A 17,680-nucleotide genomic window follows, 5' to 3' on the forward strand; every position below is an offset into this window, starting at 1 on the left:
TTCTTGATTGTCACCAGCGTAAAGTTGGAATGCAGTGCAGTCATGATGTGCATTTTGTTCATGGCTGAGGATATTGAATATCTTTTATGTGTTATTGGCCATAGGAGATTCTTATTTTGAGGGCTGACCAATTCCTCTACATACTTATTAATGGAATTGGGTGTACTGGTGATTAATTATTTGAGGGCTTCATATATCCTGGAAATTCATCCTCTGTTAGATCCATGTATGCCCAAGATTTCTTCCCGTTTTCATACTGTGTGTTTACTGTAGGAATTGAATGTTATTCTCTCCTCAGTGGCAAAATGTGAATTAAGTCTTGTCCACTTCCAGCACTACTCATTTTGCTCAAGGTCTTTGGTATTTCTATGTGACACTTAGCATCACTTTCATTTTCCATTTCTGGGAAGAAAGCCACGGGGCTTTTCATGGCGGTTGATCAAGTCTGTAGACTGCTTTGGAGGATACAGCCCTTTTCATAATGACTGTTCTGTCGATCTGTGTAATTTAAAGTCATTCCATTCCCTTGATTGATATGTGTTCCTTTCAATTCCTTATGTCATTGTTTTATAAATGTCACTGTAGAGGGCTTTATCCTCCATGGTATCCCAGACATTTTATTTATTTTCTGAGGATCTTGTGAATAGCGGTTTTCCCATTTTTTTTCTCTCTATGGTAGAGGTACACGAGAAGGAGCTGATTTTAATGCTGATTTTCTTTGTTGTACTTTGCTGAAATTACTTCCCATATCCAAAGGTTTTAGGGGGGATCTTTTGTTCTTCTGATAGCATAACATATTCAGCAGTGAAGGTATTTTAACAGCATCATTATTTTGTTGTCCCTTGCTTGGCACATAGATAGATGAGAGAATACTGTTGCTGTGAATAGCACCTTGAAAAGAATGAGTAAAAAGAAATTGAGGCAATCAGAGGGTTGTTCTTTGTCTTTATAACCAGAAGTCATATAAAGGATTCATGTAGTATATCTATTTTTAATATATTGAGGAATCACTGTTCTATCTCCATAGTGAGCTGTCTAATCTGTGTGATCTCTACTGTACATGAGGAAGCACTGTACTGTCTCCATAGTGAGCTATCTGATCTGCCCTCTTCTTGGACTACAAGTGATGGAGTCAGAAGTCCCAGCTCCTAAGAGAGGATTTCACTATAGACTCTTCAGTGTCTTTATGCTGAGAGCTGTTAGAGGAGCCATGTTTACTCCACAAATTAGTGCCTCCTGCAATCAATTTCTCTCCCATTCCAGGATCTGTCAACATATCCGTGAAAATATTCTGCACATGAGCAAAACTCCCGTTCCTACCTTTCCCAGCTCTCAATCACAACCTCCATCACAGGCTGTGTGCAGCTAATGCTGCTGTCTGGTGAGCAGGAGCAGCTTCTCTCTCGGTTTCTGACACCTTCTGGATGTGGTTTCTTCACTGTGTCTTGCACAGTAGTACACAGCCGTGTCCTCGGCCTTCAGGCTGCTGATCTGCAGATGTGCTGTGCTGACAGAGGTCTCCAGGGAGAAGCCAATCGTCCTTTGAAGCCCTCAGCGTAGGTTGGATTTCCAGTGTTTGTGTTGATCCACCCCATCCACTGCAGGCCACCTCTTGGCTCCTGCCGTATCCAGTTAATAGCATAGCTAGTGAAGGTGTATCCAGAAGCCTTGCAAGAGATTTTCACAGCCTCTCCAGGCTTCTTCAGCTCAGGCCCAGACTGCACCAGCTGCACCTGGGAGTAGGTACCTGTGGAGGAGACACTGGAGTTAGGGCCAGGAGCTCCTCTGCATCCTCTGCAGCCCTGGCCTGAGGTCCTCACCTGGGACTGCCACCAGCAGGAGAAGGAGCCTCCACATCCACTCCATGCTGTGAGGATGTGGACCAAGTGCCTCTGGAGACTGGAGGGCCAGGCCTGTGTGTATGTGCCAGAAGAGCCTGGCCTTTCTACTCTGTGGGCTTCAGAGATTTGCATATGTCCCTGCCCTTATCACATGTTGGGCTTATCTACCCCATGGACATCCTCTTGAGGCTTTAGACCCTGGCACAGATCCTATCTCAGCAGAAGTGCAAGTGGCCTGTCTGGTGGGTGCAAGGTCCCGGTGTTCTCATGAGTTCCCTGCATCCTGCCTGATATCAGTTCTAAGAACTGGGATGGTGGGACCCAGTCAGCCCAAACCACCCAGGACCCACAGCCCCCCTGGCCCACGTATGGCTTTCCACAAGTCATGAATGGAGGAGGTGAGAGCAGGAGGGATGACTTCATCTCCTTCTTAAGAAGATCCACCATTTTCCGATGGCCAGGAGTGTCCACTGTAGTTTCAAATGTGCTGTCTATGTGAGGACGGCGTCCTGAGAAGCCCATTGAGCTTCTTTCATTTAACCAGCAGCATTTAATCCAGGGTGTGTGGTACCTCCTCTTCCTCCTTCCTCTGTGTCACTTGTGTGTGACCCGAGGGCCTCCATGTTGGAACTGAAGGCACATGTAGGGAGCAGAGGCTGGTCACACGTGCTGGGGGACAGTGAGGGAGAAAGCTGTGTCTGCTTTTCAGAGACCAGAACTCCAAACCTGAGCTTCACCTGAGCTCCCGGTAAAGGTCCTGTGTCCTCAGAATGAAGTTGACCCAAAAAGAAGCAAAGTAATCTGTGGGAATACATCCTGTTTTCCTGGACTAATTGAACAGAGGAGCTACTTTTCACCAGGCAGTATGTCTGCCCTTGAGCCATGCTTGGGACTCTGTTATAAATGTTTACTAGTGAGTAGTGATCACATAACAAGTTTTGTTGCAATATCTTCATATATTCCTACAGTTTGCCTTCATCACAGTCACCTTTGGTATCTACCTGACCTCTCTTTTCCCCCATTAATGGTTCCATGATTCTAATTCATGCATACAGTGCATTTGTTGTCCATTTCTTTCTCTGTGGACAGTGCTGGGTTGTCCCCAGGACCTGGGTGCTGTCCTGGAGCTTTGGTGCTCACGTCTGGTGCTCTATCCCTTCAGCAGAAGCTTCCTCTCTGCCTTGGGGTGAGTCGTCTGTGCTGGGATTTCTTCCCAAGCTGGCTTGGAACTGCATTGCTCAGATCGCAGGCTCCCCACAGCTGGGGTCACAGATGAGATCCTCTGGCCCTGGCTCCTATCTGAGTGAGTGTTAACAGGACACAAGTTTCACTGGCACAGGACACACCCAGGTCGTTGAGCATGCATAGCAGGCCCTGCCCAGCTTAGTGTGTCCTGAGCGCCCCCTTCTGTTGGCCAGTGGCCCTGCAGGTATCTGAAGTCCACATCCTCCCCAGGTGGACAGCAGAGCTCTGTGGTGTGGAGGATGGGTCTCTGCTGTCTCTCTCAGGTGCACATGTGTCTGTGGAGGTGACTTTGGTGTCACCGTGTCTCCTGTCCAGTGCATCCCCTCCTTGTGAAGCCGATGCCAGAGGCACCGCTGGTCCTGATGGAGCTTGAGGCCAGCAGTGAGCAACGGGACCTCAAGGGTTCACAGGCCGATCCTGACACTGACCACACCTGGACAGCACACAGGGACAAGGAGAACCACATCTGTCCGCACCTGCAGCCACAATCCCTCCAAGTCCAACAAGTACACCTGTGCAGCTCCACCGGCACAGAGCACCCAGCGTGTGACCTCCTGACCACAGCTTATCTGTCCACGAGTCCTCAGCCCACCTGACGGGACTGTGAGCTCCATGTGGCAGATGGAAGTTTACTAGGGGATGGAAGACACAGTCACAGGCCAGTGTGACCTTGAGTCAGAGGACAGCACAGCCAGTCCCTCTTCCACAAGGACTGCTGGGACCTGCGTCTCCTCAAAGCACACAGGGCACAATTCTGGGCTGGGGCAGTGTTCCACCCACAAGACACCCATGGGGCATTCCTTAGATCCCAATGCCCCAGCCTCAAGACACCATCTTTCCAAATACATTCTTAAGAAAACTATTTCAATGCAGGAGATTGTTCTCTTTTGTAACATAAAATAGAATAAACCGTTTATCCTTTGACTCCAGTTAGACCAAGGCTTTTTATTTTCAGGAAATATAGTGGTTTACACCCTTGGGTGGGTCACTTCACAGAAAAAGGTTTATTTGCCTTCCTGGGCAGGAGGGAGAGGAAAGGCGTTCATCTTGAAGGTCTTCTCAGCTTCACAGCTGAGGGAAGTCAAATACTTGGAACCTCTCTGTAGGTCTCTGCAGGTGCTGTGGGCTGCCCGGCACTGCCAGGCCATTTGGAGCTTCTCCTCTGGGAAGTGTAACTCAGTTCTCTCAGGCATGTTGATAGGCCCTTACCTTGTATTGGAGAGCTCTCTTCAATTCATGACTCTAAATTTTCTATCATTTCTCATCTTTAGGAAATGGAAGGAAGACGTTAGACTTCTTTGACTCGAGGCATATGAAAACGTGTATTTAATACAAGCAGAAAATGCACTACTTGTCTAGTATAGAACTGATACAAGGGATGCAAAGTTCTCCAGAATATATTCTAAGAATGATGGCATTCTAACTATTGGACATCAGTCTTATTTTTCCTAAGAAGGAATTCCACCTGATCCCACACAACCCAGTCACTTTGGAGACTTGGGAGTTCACGTGACAGGAAATTATGGAGATTCTCAAGTGCAGCAAGTTTCCATGACCATCATTTTCACCGATTTTCCTAGTGTAGCAGAGCACAGCACCATGATGGGACTGTGAGATGGCGGTACATGGCTGTTGCTCCATTCATGACCTGGGTAAGTCACAGGATTGTGTGTGGTCTTGGTACACCCATGTAACTCCATTTACTGCAATTCAGTGATGACCCCAGATAAGGTCACCGGGATGGTAGGAGGACATGGTACATCCATGTAGGTCCATGTACTCTACTCCATGTATGACCCCACAGCAGGCTCTAGGTTCTGGGGAAGTCTGTGCATGGGTAGGCCTAGGAACCTGTGTAATTCTCTGATCTAGCCTCTGGATTTTGTTATGAACACTACCTGGTCTGTACATTGTGCTAAATAAAAATGGCACCGATTTTGTGGGTATTTCACAAGAATTGGACTTAATGTGTGATCAATGTTCCATATTGTAGCAGAATAGTTTCTCTACAAGCAGAAATATTACAATGAGGATGAACTGAATTTAATCAAATATGGTTTGTGAATTATTCTGGTTTGATATTTGCATGGGGGTTATTCTCTTTATGTGAATGCATAAGGAAGAAAAGAGGTCCTGTGTGAAGTGAATGCGCAAGGGAAGAGAAGACGTCCCATGTGAAGTGAACGTGTAAGAGGAGGTGAAGAGGTCCCGGGTGAATATTCCCTGTGCAGTAAGTGTTTGATGAGCCCATACTACCTTGTCTGGCTACTTAGGTTCACAGGACCTGAATGAGAGGAAACAAACTTTCAGGTTCTAGATGTATTCCCAGGTGATGGACAGTGCAGGGAATATGAAAACTCCCCTCATAACAAGGTCGATAAATCTTTGCATTTGTGTACATAACTGTGCATTGAAGATTTGAATATGAACATGTACATATACAGAAAAACTAGATAAAAGCAAATTAGATTTGTATATGTATATAAATGTGTGAAGTTATAGAGTACACATGAGATCAACATATATACACATATGAAACATACATGGAATACATTTATACTACACACATCTACATGTGTGCATATCTTCACAGCTTTGTATACTTATGTATCCTGTGTTTGTTGGGGCTCCATCCAGGCTGCTCATGGAGGGCTCCCCTAGGGGAAGGAGGCTGGGCCTCACCTGTGCAGGGGCTCCATTGCAGGACTGCCTCATGTTCAGTTCCAGACTCCACCACAGAACAATTGAGGAAATCAGCTTGTGTCCAGGACACAGGTCAGCACCCTGTCCGGAGCCCCAAGAGCAAGGCTGAGAGTGTCCTGTCCATCTGGGTATCCAGTGTCTGAAGAGAGCTGGGCACAGCAGCAAGGCCAACAGCCTCCACTCAGAGTAGAGTGTTTGCTGTACAGCCCCAGAGCCCCTCAGGAGGGAGAATGAATTCACCTGTGAAGGACCACAGAGGGTTATGGAGACCGCCCCTTCCAGCCGGTGATGGAAGTGTGTGTGTGTGTGTACACTGTGAATATATATGTGTGTGTACACTGTGAATATATGTGTACACTGTGAATATATATGTGTGTACACTGTGAATATATATGTGTGTGTGCACTGTGAATATATATATGTGTGTATCCTTCCCCTTCTATCCCAGTGGTAAAAGTTTCATTTGAGTTAGAATTATCTAGATCCCACAGAATCCAGACGTCATGTTTATATCTAGATGCAATTGTTTATGAATATACAATGAGATTAATGCGTGCACATGGATGTGCATGTCTACATATGTGCTCGCGTGTGCACACACACTAGGGACATGCATTTGTGAATACTCTAAGGTGTATAGATACATACACATGCTGACGTGGACAGGGCTGAGCGCCTCTGCATCCACAGAGCATGCGCAGACCCGTCCCGCTGTGCTGAGCAGGACACAAGGACACAGGTGAGCGTGGTACGGGGCGGGGCCCGCGCGTTCCCTGCATGCGCACATCGCCAATCCCATCCTCCTGTGGGAGGCACCATGGAGACTGCGCCTGCGCCTTGCACGCGGAGCGGCCCTTGCTGAGCAGGACAGGGCGGCAGCGGACCTAGGAGAGAGAAGTGTCCTGAGGGGCGCATGCGCCTGGTCAGCGGAGCTCGCGGGACGCGGTGCAGGGAGGGCGGGAGGAAGCCTGAAGCCGCGCGGGGAGCGTGCAGCGTGCGCAGGCGCACACCCGCCCACACCACGTGACGAGGCCGCGGGCTTCGTGGTCGCGCGGACTGGCGGACGGATGGAAAGACAGCGCTCCCCGCCATCGCCCCTCCGCCGTCCTCCCCGTCCTTCCCGTGCACAGCCGCGTCCTGTGACCAAGAAGGAGGACGCGCTGGCCGTGCTCGCCGCCAGGGGCCGCCCACCGCCTCCAGACGACCAGCCACAGGGACCGCGGGAAGACACGCCCGAGCAAGGGGAGCCCATGGCGCACGCGCAGCCCAGTGCAGCTGCGCACTTGTGAAGGGAGGGGAGCGCGGGTGAGTGACGTCAGCCGGGACCTGCTGCGCGCGCACCGGGCCCACCCGGGTCTGTGAGCGCGGCCTGGGCGGAGGACGGAGGCCGGTCCTGTCAGCGCGGGCTCCGGAGTCTGCGGTCACCACTCCCACAGCCGGGCCCAGTCTGTGCTCAGCAGGAAGCCCGGAGTCTCTGTGCTGAGCCTGCGGGAGAGCACGCACCCGGAGCCCTGAGCGCTCCAGACCCGCCCTGGCCTGTGCGGAGCCAGCTCTGCCTGAGCCGGAGCCTGGGCCTCGCTGCTCTGTCAGGCCCTGCCTGGCGTTCAGATGGAAGGAGCCCAGCCTCTGTGTCCGTGCAGCAGCGCAGGGCGGACACCAGCTGGGGTCCTGGAGCCCTGGGAGGGTGGAGGCCAGACCCCAGGGCCGCCTCCTCACCACACCTGCAGCTGACGCGGCTCAGCGCCTGCTGGCCTAGGCTGCTGCACCTGTGTGTCTGGGCCCCACTGGCTCCTCTCACTGTGCCCTGCACAGAGATACAGGGCCGTGTCCTCGGTTCTCAGGCTGCTCATTTGTAGGTACAGCGTGCTTTGACTGTTGTCTCTGGAGAGGGTGAACCGGCCCTTCACGGAGTCTGCGTAGTATGTGTTACTACTATCATAGAAGTATGAGAGCCACTCCAGCCCCTTCCCTGGAGCCTGGCGGACCCAGTTCATGCCATAGCTACTGAAGGTGAATCCAGAGGCAGCACAGGAGAGTCTCAGGGACCCCCCAGGCTGCACCAAGCCTCCCCTCGACTCCACCAGCTCCACCTCACACTGCACACCTGCAAACACAGAGAATCCTGGTCAGCAATGGTCACACACATCCACTGTCCCTCCCACTCATGTCCATTTGCACACTCAGTATTACTTGCTCCCCATAAATCACCTTTCAACAGAGCAACAAGGAGAACCCAGCACAGCCCCAGCTCCATGGTGGTGGTCTGTGCTCAGTCACTGGTGGAATCAGCTCACAGAGCTCAGGTCAGGGATGGGCTGGTTTTCATGGGCAGAGGGACATTCTATTTGCATGTCCTCTGCTATAAAGCAGCTCTGGGGGGAAGTCTACAGATTGGGCTCCCAGAGCAGAGGTGACTGTGCTGGAGGAGTTTGGTGACAATGGCCACCTTGGAGACATCATGTCTCACTGACCCTGTGCTGTGGCTCACACTGTACCTGCAGCTCCTTGGGAGCCTGAGGCAGAATGTGAGAACATTGAGAGCTGTCTGGGGTGCAGAGGGACACACATGTCCTCTCACTCTGCCATTCTGCCTGGTGATCGTTCTGTCAGCATTGCTGATCACACACAAAACACAAAGTGCAACACGCCTGAGACCTCCTAGTGCACATGCAAGAGTGTAAAGCGGTGGTGAATGTGTTTCCACGCTGGCAGCATCTCCCATGGTATGAGCTCCATGCCGAGTCTGGGCCTGCACAGTCAAGGAGGGCCCACAGTTCCCTGCTGTGTTCCAGGAGAATGGTGCTCATCTGTGAGCTCACAGAGCCTCCTTCCTGAGTGAAGATCAGGTGGGGCTTTGCTGCACTTTACTTCATCGGACCACAAACCAAGATAGCCAGGGTTCAGGCATATGCTTGGCAGTGAGTGGGCTCTGGTATATCAGTTGTCAAAGTCTAGCTTTCTTGTTTGTTTATCCTGTTTATGTGCATTTATTTGTAAGAATATCATGTGTGTTGTTAATGTCAATAATAATAATCTCAATAATTCACAATCCATAACAATGTGCTCATAGGTAAATGGGTATTTGGTAATTATGGACAAATGACTCATGTCTTCTTCAAATTGTTTTATCAACCCTTTGACAGTTTCCTTGCATCTGTCTTCCAAGTCATTGGTTACAGTGATTCCTAGTGCTGGACAAGATGGTGAGCTGAACGTGAACAACACTTTTGTCCATGAACAAGAATCCACTGACACAAAAGGTGAGCAGATTCTGAGGATGAGAGGAAAGGAGAAGTGACAGGGAGTTCCTGGGGACCCAGGACATGGCAGAGTAGCAGTCAGGGTGGAGAAACTGTGGCACTGAGCTCTGACCTGTGTGCAGCTCTCCTGCTGCGGAAGAGAGCTGAGCCGTCAGCAGGTACCATCAGGTGTGCTCACAGAGGGACTGCCAGCTCCACCATGGGACACATGGCTGAGGACTTGTTAACTAGCAAAAAACCTGAAATGAAGGAAACGAAAAGAAATCATCAACCCTGGTGTTGGTGGCGTGGCTCAGTTGTTAGGTCGTTATTCAATGAGAGAACACATCAGGTTCTGACTTTGAATCCCAGTCATGGATCCAAAAGAGAAAAGGAAATTGAGGCATGACTCAAATGGTAGAGAACCAGCCTTGAGTGAGAAAGCAGAGGGAGAGGGCAAGGGCCCTGTTTGTGCAAAAGTGCACAATAAAAATGCTTATAAACACATGAGAGATACCAAGTGTTCGGGGCCAAGCTGGGTCATGTAAAGCAGGCAGGCTGACAGTGAGAATGTAAATAAGAACGTGACTGGAAATTATACCACGGTCCATGAGCACAAAAACACAGAAATGCCATCGATTCCAAACTCCAGTAATGTCCAGTGGCACATTTCCTTCTTATCTTCAGTTGCTGTGGCATTGTTTACATCAGCAAGCCAGGAGATTAACCCAGGTGTCCATGAGAGAAGGAATGGAGAAAGGAAATGTGGTGTCTTTGCAAAACAGGAGATTGTTCATCCATGGAAGGGAGGAAGTCCTGGCATTTGTGACAACATAGATGACTCTGGGGAGTTCACGGGAAGTGTGGTAATGCAGCACAGAAAGACAAAGGAGGGATTTTGACACCTGTGTGATCTGTATTTGTGAAAACATGTAAGTCAGCAGACCACAAGCAACCTCACTGTCAAAGAATGGAACCTGTGCGTGGTGTACGATCCTTAGCTCTGGGTTGACAACCGTTCCACAGCATTTGTGTGCATTGTCACGTTGCACTCTAAGTGTGAATGTGCATCGTTTTAATTGTCAATGTTATGTCAAGGAAGTAGAAAAAATTACAAAACTTTCCGACCTTGAGAACTTTTAGCAAAGTGGTGAGAAGGACACCAAACGTCACCATCTCAGCAAGAGCAGGGCACCATCGCCCTCCCTCCCTCCTTCCAGAACCCGACTCTCACAGGGGCTCGGTCATCCGGAGCATGTGGGCTGAGCCCTCTCCTGAGCAGGGCCTAGACACCAGCAGCCCCTCCACAAGGTGAGCCTTAACTTTCCCGATGCTCTTCCTGATCTGTTATTTGAACTGACACTAAACAGAGTGGGCAGCCTGTCAGGTTTAGTGCATGTACCTGTTGTATACTGTTTAGATCCTGTTAAACACAGTTATATCCTCAAGGACTTATCAATTCTTAATGGTGTTTTGTCTGGGTTCTGGAAGGTTCAGTCCAGAGTAGTCATTTATGTCCACACATGTTGCAATATGCAGTGACTAGGGACAGGACAGTAATGGACACAGGTCTGGAATCAGGTCTGGGGTGCCTGAGGCCTGAAGCCTTCTACCAGCTTCCGGTGTCCTGGGGCCATTTTACAAGGTATTTATTGAGTAGGGTGCAGGGCGTACCTCAGAGAGTGAGGTCACAATGTCCCTAAAGTCACAAGAACCAACCAAGTGGTATAATCACACTCCAGTGATAATGACTTCTTTATCTTAAGAAGCCAAAGAAAGCAGTAATTGAGTCTTCTCTAGCCAAGGTGCCAGAAAGCCTGATGTGAAATTAGCCTACACCAGCATAGAAATCTGCATTCCCATCAAGTCAGGACTGAGTGACCTTTTCAGGAAAGTCTCAGTGCTCTGAGGGTTCATGTAGGAGGTGGCAATGCATCCTCCCTATCCTTTTGGGTCTCAGAGCTTGAGTTTCGGGGGCTCTCACGACATAGCAATGGCATTACATGCCCTTAATATTGAAATTCCATTTCTGTGTGCAATACTTCAGTAGCAGATAAACATTGGAAAGACCCACACAATGCAATCTTCATGTCAGCTGATATGGTGGAAGGATGACACTGATAATGCCTGGAAGCCTGGAACTGTCAAAGTACGGGGCGGTGGGTTTGCTGGTGCGTCCAAAGGCTCAGTGGACGTCTGCGTACCAGCCCGGAAATTAAAGCCCAGAAATGAACAGACAATCACCCAACATCCAGGAGGCTGTGCAGGGATCTTCAGGAGGATGAGGAAATCTATGGGCTCAGGGAGAACCAGATTGACACCATTAACCCTGGGGCAAATAAGGAAGTTTTCTCTAGAAGCTGGAGGAGCTTATAGGAGAATGGAGAGGAAATCAACAGGAAGAATCTGTACCCATGGTGGTGGTATTCACACTGCTAGTGTCTGTGCGGGGACTCCTATGCTGGGTAAACTGTTGTATGGAAATGTGGTGTGGTATGTAACAACTCAGTGTTGAGCTGGAGGAAGGCTTTGCCATCCTGGAGGCCAAAATCTGAATTCCACAGCTTGGTGTCTTTACTGCAGTGTCCACAGTCACCATGGCTGCGGCACACACAGGCACCAGGATCCCAGGCCAGCAGAGCACTGCACCCCTCCTGCTCCACACACGCACAGCAGGTACCTGGAGGGTGCTGTCTCCTGGTGAGAAGGGTTTGTGTACTGTCCAAATGATTCCACAGGATGAAACCTTCACAGGTGGGAGACGCCTTTCCTAAGCCCATGGAGTTCAGACAAAATCCCTCCTCAAGAAATGAGCCTTGTTCCTTCCTGGTAATGGTGTGGTGAGGGAATAGGGCGAGATTTGTCTTTATCTCAGGGAGGGGAGTGTGAAAGGAGGGTGAGGAGCATGACCACAGGGGCCAGAACAAGGGGCAGAGGCCTCGGGAGGCAGCTCTGCTCAGCACAAGGTTCAGGGTGAGCACCAGTGCCTGGACAGTGCACAACGCCAGGACTCACGGACACCTGCCCTCAGTCCTGGAGAGTGCACTAAGCCAGGACTCACGGACACCTGCCCTTGGTCCCAGGCCTCACAGCACAACCAACCTTCCCATGTTTACGTTTCTCCAGAGCCGTGGTCGGTGGAGGTGAAACCATGTGGACAGAGTAGACAAGGCTGAGCTCTGCATTCCTCTCCCTCAACCCCTGGTCAGCCTCCTTCCAGACCCGACGTCCACCTCCATTCCCACAGGAGGCCTGCTGAGAGGCAGCAGGAGAGGGTTGATGCACGCAGGCTGAGACGTGGCACCGGCACGTTCCCCAGGTCTGCAGAAGCCCCGGCCTGAGCAACACCTGACCCCAGGTCCCCACCTGACCTGGGGTTCAGTCCACACCTTACAACCTCCATTTCTGGCTGACCTAGAAAAGAACACACACGGAGGAGAGTCTCTGGGCAGGAAAATGAGTCCACTGACACTACCCCATTGTCCAGTCGTGAGCTGGATATCCACAGGCGGGAATGGGAGAAAGGGAAGGTTTGCTAGCTCCAGGGGTGGTGGTCTGGCTTCTCCTCACAGGATTTGGAAGTACTGGGTTAGAACTCAGGCCTTTGCTCATTGGGCCATCGTGCCGTGACTGGCGATGCCTCTCATTTTGCTGTCAGCTGTTATTCGGGCAGAGCCTTGGTGTTGACTGAGGCTGGGCTCGGGGCTCAAACGCTGTGTCCATAGCTCTGGTGTAGCTGGGGGCCCTGCGGACTTGGGCTGTCACCCCCAGCTCCTTGACTGAGATATAGCCTGGGTAATGTTTTCCCTGGCTGGATTCGAACCATGATCCTCCAGTCCCCACTTCCCACACAGCCTGGATTGCAGGGAGGACCCTGTGCCTAGCCATGTCCCTCACGTTTTCAATGGGAATTTCAGGGCCTCCTCAGCAGGGAATCCCAGCGTGTCTCCCCAGGCTGATAGGAATGTGATCGTCAGGTCTCCTGGCCTTCCTCAGGTCCTGGGGACCACGGCTGGGTCGTTGCCGATTCCAGGCCGATGCCCTGGTCTCATTGATGTTGGAGCATGATTTATCATTTGAAGATCATAACAACATGATCACCTTGTGAACTCGGAGACACCACAGAGTGGCAGCCTTCCAGATCCAGACGGGATCCCTGGCAGTCGGCTGGACAGACACAGCCAGACGGTGACACCAGCCCTGGGCTGCAGGCTGTGTTCTGGATGGACTCTGTGCTTGGGTGTGCTGGGCGTCCTTGATGGTCCCGTGCGTCCCTGTGGCAGGCTTGTGTCAGGGCTCACACCCGGTCTCCTCAGTGTGTCTTACACAGTAGTGCAAGCCCGTGTCCTCCGCGATCACAGAGCTCAGCTGCAGGGAACACTGGTCCTTGGAGGTGTGCACTGGCATGGTGACTCTGCTCTGGAGGCATGGGCTGTACGCGCTGCTCCCATGTTTATAGATGTGTCCAGTCCACTCCAGCATTTTCCCTGAGGCCTGTCGGGTCCAACTCCGCAGTCACCATGCTGACGGAGTCACCAGAGACTGCACAGGAGAGGGACAGCGTCTGCACGGGCCTCAGCAGGCCAGGGCCTGACTCCTGCAGCTGCACCTGGGACAGCTGTGGACAGAGGAGCAGCTGCGTCTCGGCCCAGACGCCGCATTCCACGCTCTTGTCCAGTCCCAAGTCACCACCGCTGTGAGCTGCCAGCAGAAGCAAACCTGCTCCACGTTCATAAGGTCACGTCTGTCATGCGCAGACAGCATTTCCAGAGTGTAGAATAGGCTGAATTTAAGCGAGGGTGCAACTTCTCCGGGTGTGTATGCGGGAATTTGCATGTGGGGGCACCCTACTTGTGGCTGCATATGAGGGGCAGCGTCCCTGTCCCCTGTCCCCCTGTTATGAGGTGACCGCGGGTCTCTAGACTACAGTCCTCATTCCCCTGTCACCTGTTCCCTGGGAGGAGGTGACTACTGGTCTCTAGAGACTCAGCCCTGTGACCACAGCCTCACCTCCCTGGTCCTTGCAATTACCAAGAGGCATTCATGCTGAAAGGCCTGATTTTTCATCTAGATATGTAATATGTGAACGCAAACAGTGTCTTTCATTATCACACAAACAAATACACACCTACAATACCTGTACACACACCTCACAGGTACATACATGCCCACAATATACAAGCACACATATATAAACAAACACACATATACGTACATACACAGAACCTTGGAACCTTGATCAGGAAGTAGATCCAATGAGTATCAGGGGAGGGAAAGAGAAAGAACAAGCATGCAGAAGCAGGAGAATCCTTGTGGACCAAGTGTTCTGGGACTGCAGGGCTTGTCCTAGTCTTCAGAGGTGTACTGAACTGGGAGAAAGGTTGGTAGAAGTGACCCTCATGAGAAGAGCCTGCAGGATTGCATGAAGACACATGGTGGTTACTCGGGTAGTTTACTCCCAGGAAATAGAAAAGAAGTTTCCAGAGAGACCTGGAGTCCCTAGTGTACATGTATACTATTCAAGTCAGCATGTCTGCATTCTGATGAAGACTGGCTCACTCCCATTTCAGCCATAGCACCACTTCTGGCTTTTCGGCCGTTAATGGAGATAAGAGTCTCACAGCCTTTCCTTCCTGCACTGGCTACAGTGTGATCCCCAGATCTGTGTGTGATCCTCTCCTGAACTGCTAGGATGAGAAGGAGAGCACTGGGTACCATGTGCTACCACTCCCTGGATCAATTCAAGCAACCCACTCCAGCCCCTTCCCTGGAGCCTGACGGATCCAGCTCATGTAGTAACTACTGAAGGTGAATCCAGAGGCTGCACAGGAGAGTCTCAGGGACCCCCCAGGCTGCACCAAGCCTCCCCGAGACTCCAACAGCTGCACCTCACACTGCACACCTGCAAACACAGAGAAACCTGGTCAGCAATGGTCACACACATGCACAGTTCCTCCCACTCATGTTCATTTGCACACTTAGTATCCCTTGCTCCTCATACATCACCTTTCAACAGAGCAACGAGGAGAACCCAGCGCAGCCCCAGTTCCATGGTGCTGGTCTGTGCTCAGTCACTGGTGGAATCAGCTCACAGAGCTCAGGTCAGGGATTGGTTGGTTTTCATGGGCAGAGGAACATCCGATTTGCATGTCCTCTGCTATAAAGCAGCTCTGGGGTTAAGTCTAGAGATTGGGCTCCCAGAGCAGAGGTGACTGTGCTGGAGGAGTTTGGTGACAATGGTCACCTTGGAGACATCATGACACACTGACCATGCACTGTGGTTCACACTGTACCTGCAGCTCCTTGGGAGCCTGAGGCAGAATGTGAGAACATTGAGAGCTGTCTGGGGTACAGAGGGACACACATGTCCTCTCAGTCTGCCATTGTGCCTGGTGATCGTTCTGTCAGCATTGCTGATCACACACAAAACACAAAGTGCAACATGCCTGTGACCTCCTTGTGCACACGCAAGAGTGTAAAACAATGCTGAATGCGTTTCCACACTGGCAGCGTCTCCTGTGGTATGAGCTCCATGCCTGGTCTGGGCCTGCACAGCCAAGGAGGGCCCACAGTTCCTGGTTTGTTCCAGGAGAATGGTGCTCAATGTGAGCTCACAGAGACTCCTTCCTGAGCCAAGATCAGGTGTGGTTTTGTCCATCTTTACCTCATTCTGACCTTCAAAGAAGACAGCCAGGGTTCAGGCGTACGCTTGACAGTGGGCTCTGGTGTCTCTGTTGTCACTGTCTAGTTTTCTTGTTTGTTTATTCTGTTTATATGTGTTTATTTGTAACAAGATCATTGGTGTTGTTAATCTCAGTAATAATAATCTCAATAAGTCACCATCCATAACAGTGTGCTCATAGGTAAATGGGTATTTGGTAATTATGGACAAATGACTCCTGTCTTCTTCAAATTGTTTTATCAACCCTTTGACAGTTTTCTTGAATCAGTCTTTCAATTCATTGTTTGCAGTGATTCCTAGTGCTGCACAAGATGGTGAGCTGAACATGAACAACATGTTTGTCCATGAACAAGAATCCACTGACACAAAGCTGAGCAGATTCTGAGGAAGAGAGGAAAGGAGAAGCGACAGGGAGTTCCTGAGGACCCAGGACATGGCAGTGAAGCAGTCAGAGTGGAGAAACTGTGGCACTGAGCTCTGACCTGTGTGCAGCTCTCCTGCTGCGGAAGAGAGCTGAGCAGTCAGCAGGTACCATCAGGTGTGTTCACAGAAGGACTGCTAGCTCCTCCATGGGACACACAGCTGGGGACCTCACTGCCACCCCAGAGACTTGCAGGTGGAGAAAGATCTGCTGTGAGAAGCTCTCAGTGTAAAGAGAGGCTGAGGTCGGCAGTGCTGTGAGCCAGGCAGCTGTGGTGACTGCAGAGGGCAGGATGAAGGTTCCTCGGCCTCTGTGGATGGTCCCCATGACAGGTGACAGCTGCATTCACTTCACTTCCTCATTTAAGCCTGGAGTCTTGGGACATCACATTGTCTCTTTGTTTCACTTACATTTATAGGTCTCATAGGTAAACACATTTCAGTCCCTAGCTGAGGATACTCTTGTTCGAGGGATTTTTAGTGCAATTGAGTCTGCATTGTCAACCATGTTGGAACAGCCCCTGAGAGACAGTCAGGCCTCCGTTAGACCCCTGGTAACTCCTGGATGGGAGGGCTTTCCTCTCTGCCCTTGCCTCTGCCCCCTGCTGGGGACTGAGAGCTCAGGTGGTCTTCCATCCCCCTCCATCCTGAGGGTGTAGACAAAGTGGAAATGACCATCAGCAGCTGCCATGTGCTGTGAAGCAGGAGTGACCACAGAGTGGACAGCACGGGGCCTGAGGGGAAGAGGAAGGGAGGCCGCTCACCTGAGACAGGTGTGGGCATCAGGGAAGAAGGACACAGGAAGTGACTGTGCTCCACAGGAAGCTGATGGCTGATCCCATCTCATCCACACACAGGAAGTCCTTCCCTCCCACAGTGCCTCAGTGAGCATGTGAGGAAGAGGAAACAAAGGAAGGCAGGCATGTCCAGAGGGACTGTGGGTGCTAGGGAGGTATCCAGAGGGACCCTGGGAATGGGAGGAGGGAGCATCACAGCACCTGACACCCAGCTCCCACCCAGCTTCTGGGGTGAGATCCAGGGCTGCTGGCCCTGGGCACCTCTGCAGCTCAGGCTCAGGGTCTGGTGGACAGTCTGTGTCAGGACTCACACTGATTTCTCTCCCGGTGTCTCTTGCACAGTAATCTATGGCTGGGTCCCGGTGGTCACCGAGCTCAGCTCATGGACATCTGGGTCTTGGCTGTGTCCTCAGATACTGTGACAAAACTCCTGAGAGACAGCTGTAGTTGAAGATGTCGCCTGTCCTTCCCAGCAGCTTCCCTGGGGCTGGTGGACCCGGCTCCATCAGTCATGACAGCCAGTGCCACCTACATGGTGCAGGCAGGGGACAGAGACCATGGGGGCTAGGCCAGGCCAGCCTGTGGGACACCTGCAGCAGCTGCTGGGACAGGACATCTGAGGACAGAGAACCTCAGTGCCAGGGATGGGGAGACACGGTGTGTTCCAAGTTCAGATGCAGCGTCCTCACAACATCCTGACCGCATCCCGATGTCCTACACCCAGGAATGTCCAGCAAGGAAACAAAGACCCGC

At 51.2% G+C, this 17,680-nt stretch overlaps 3 pseudogenes and 1 gene segment (V, D, J or C); all 4 read right to left on the reverse strand.

Moving 5' to 3' along the window:
* Positions 1-1,365: 1,365 nt before the first annotated feature.
* LOC106001549 lies at positions 1,366-1,907 on the reverse strand (annotated as a pseudogene).
* Positions 1,908-7,486: 5,579 nt separating this feature from the next.
* On the reverse strand, positions 7,487-8,111 carry LOC106001553. The segment is given in 2 exon segments: positions 7,487-7,893; positions 7,998-8,111. Coding segments are annotated over 2 exon segments (438 nt in total).
* Positions 8,112-13,111: 5,000 nt separating this feature from the next.
* On the reverse strand, positions 13,112-15,118 carry LOC106001550 (annotated as a pseudogene).
* Positions 15,119-15,282: 164 nt separating this feature from the next.
* Positions 15,283-17,680, reverse strand: part of LOC106001551 — a 12,843-nt pseudogene continuing 10,445 nt past the window's right edge.

Source organism: Dipodomys ordii, unplaced genomic scaffold (genome assembly GCF_000151885.1).
Source record: "Dipodomys ordii isolate 6190 unplaced genomic scaffold, Dord_2.0 Scaffold314, whole genome shotgun sequence".
NCBI classification, from domain to species: Eukaryota; Metazoa; Chordata; class Mammalia; order Rodentia; family Heteromyidae; genus Dipodomys; species Dipodomys ordii.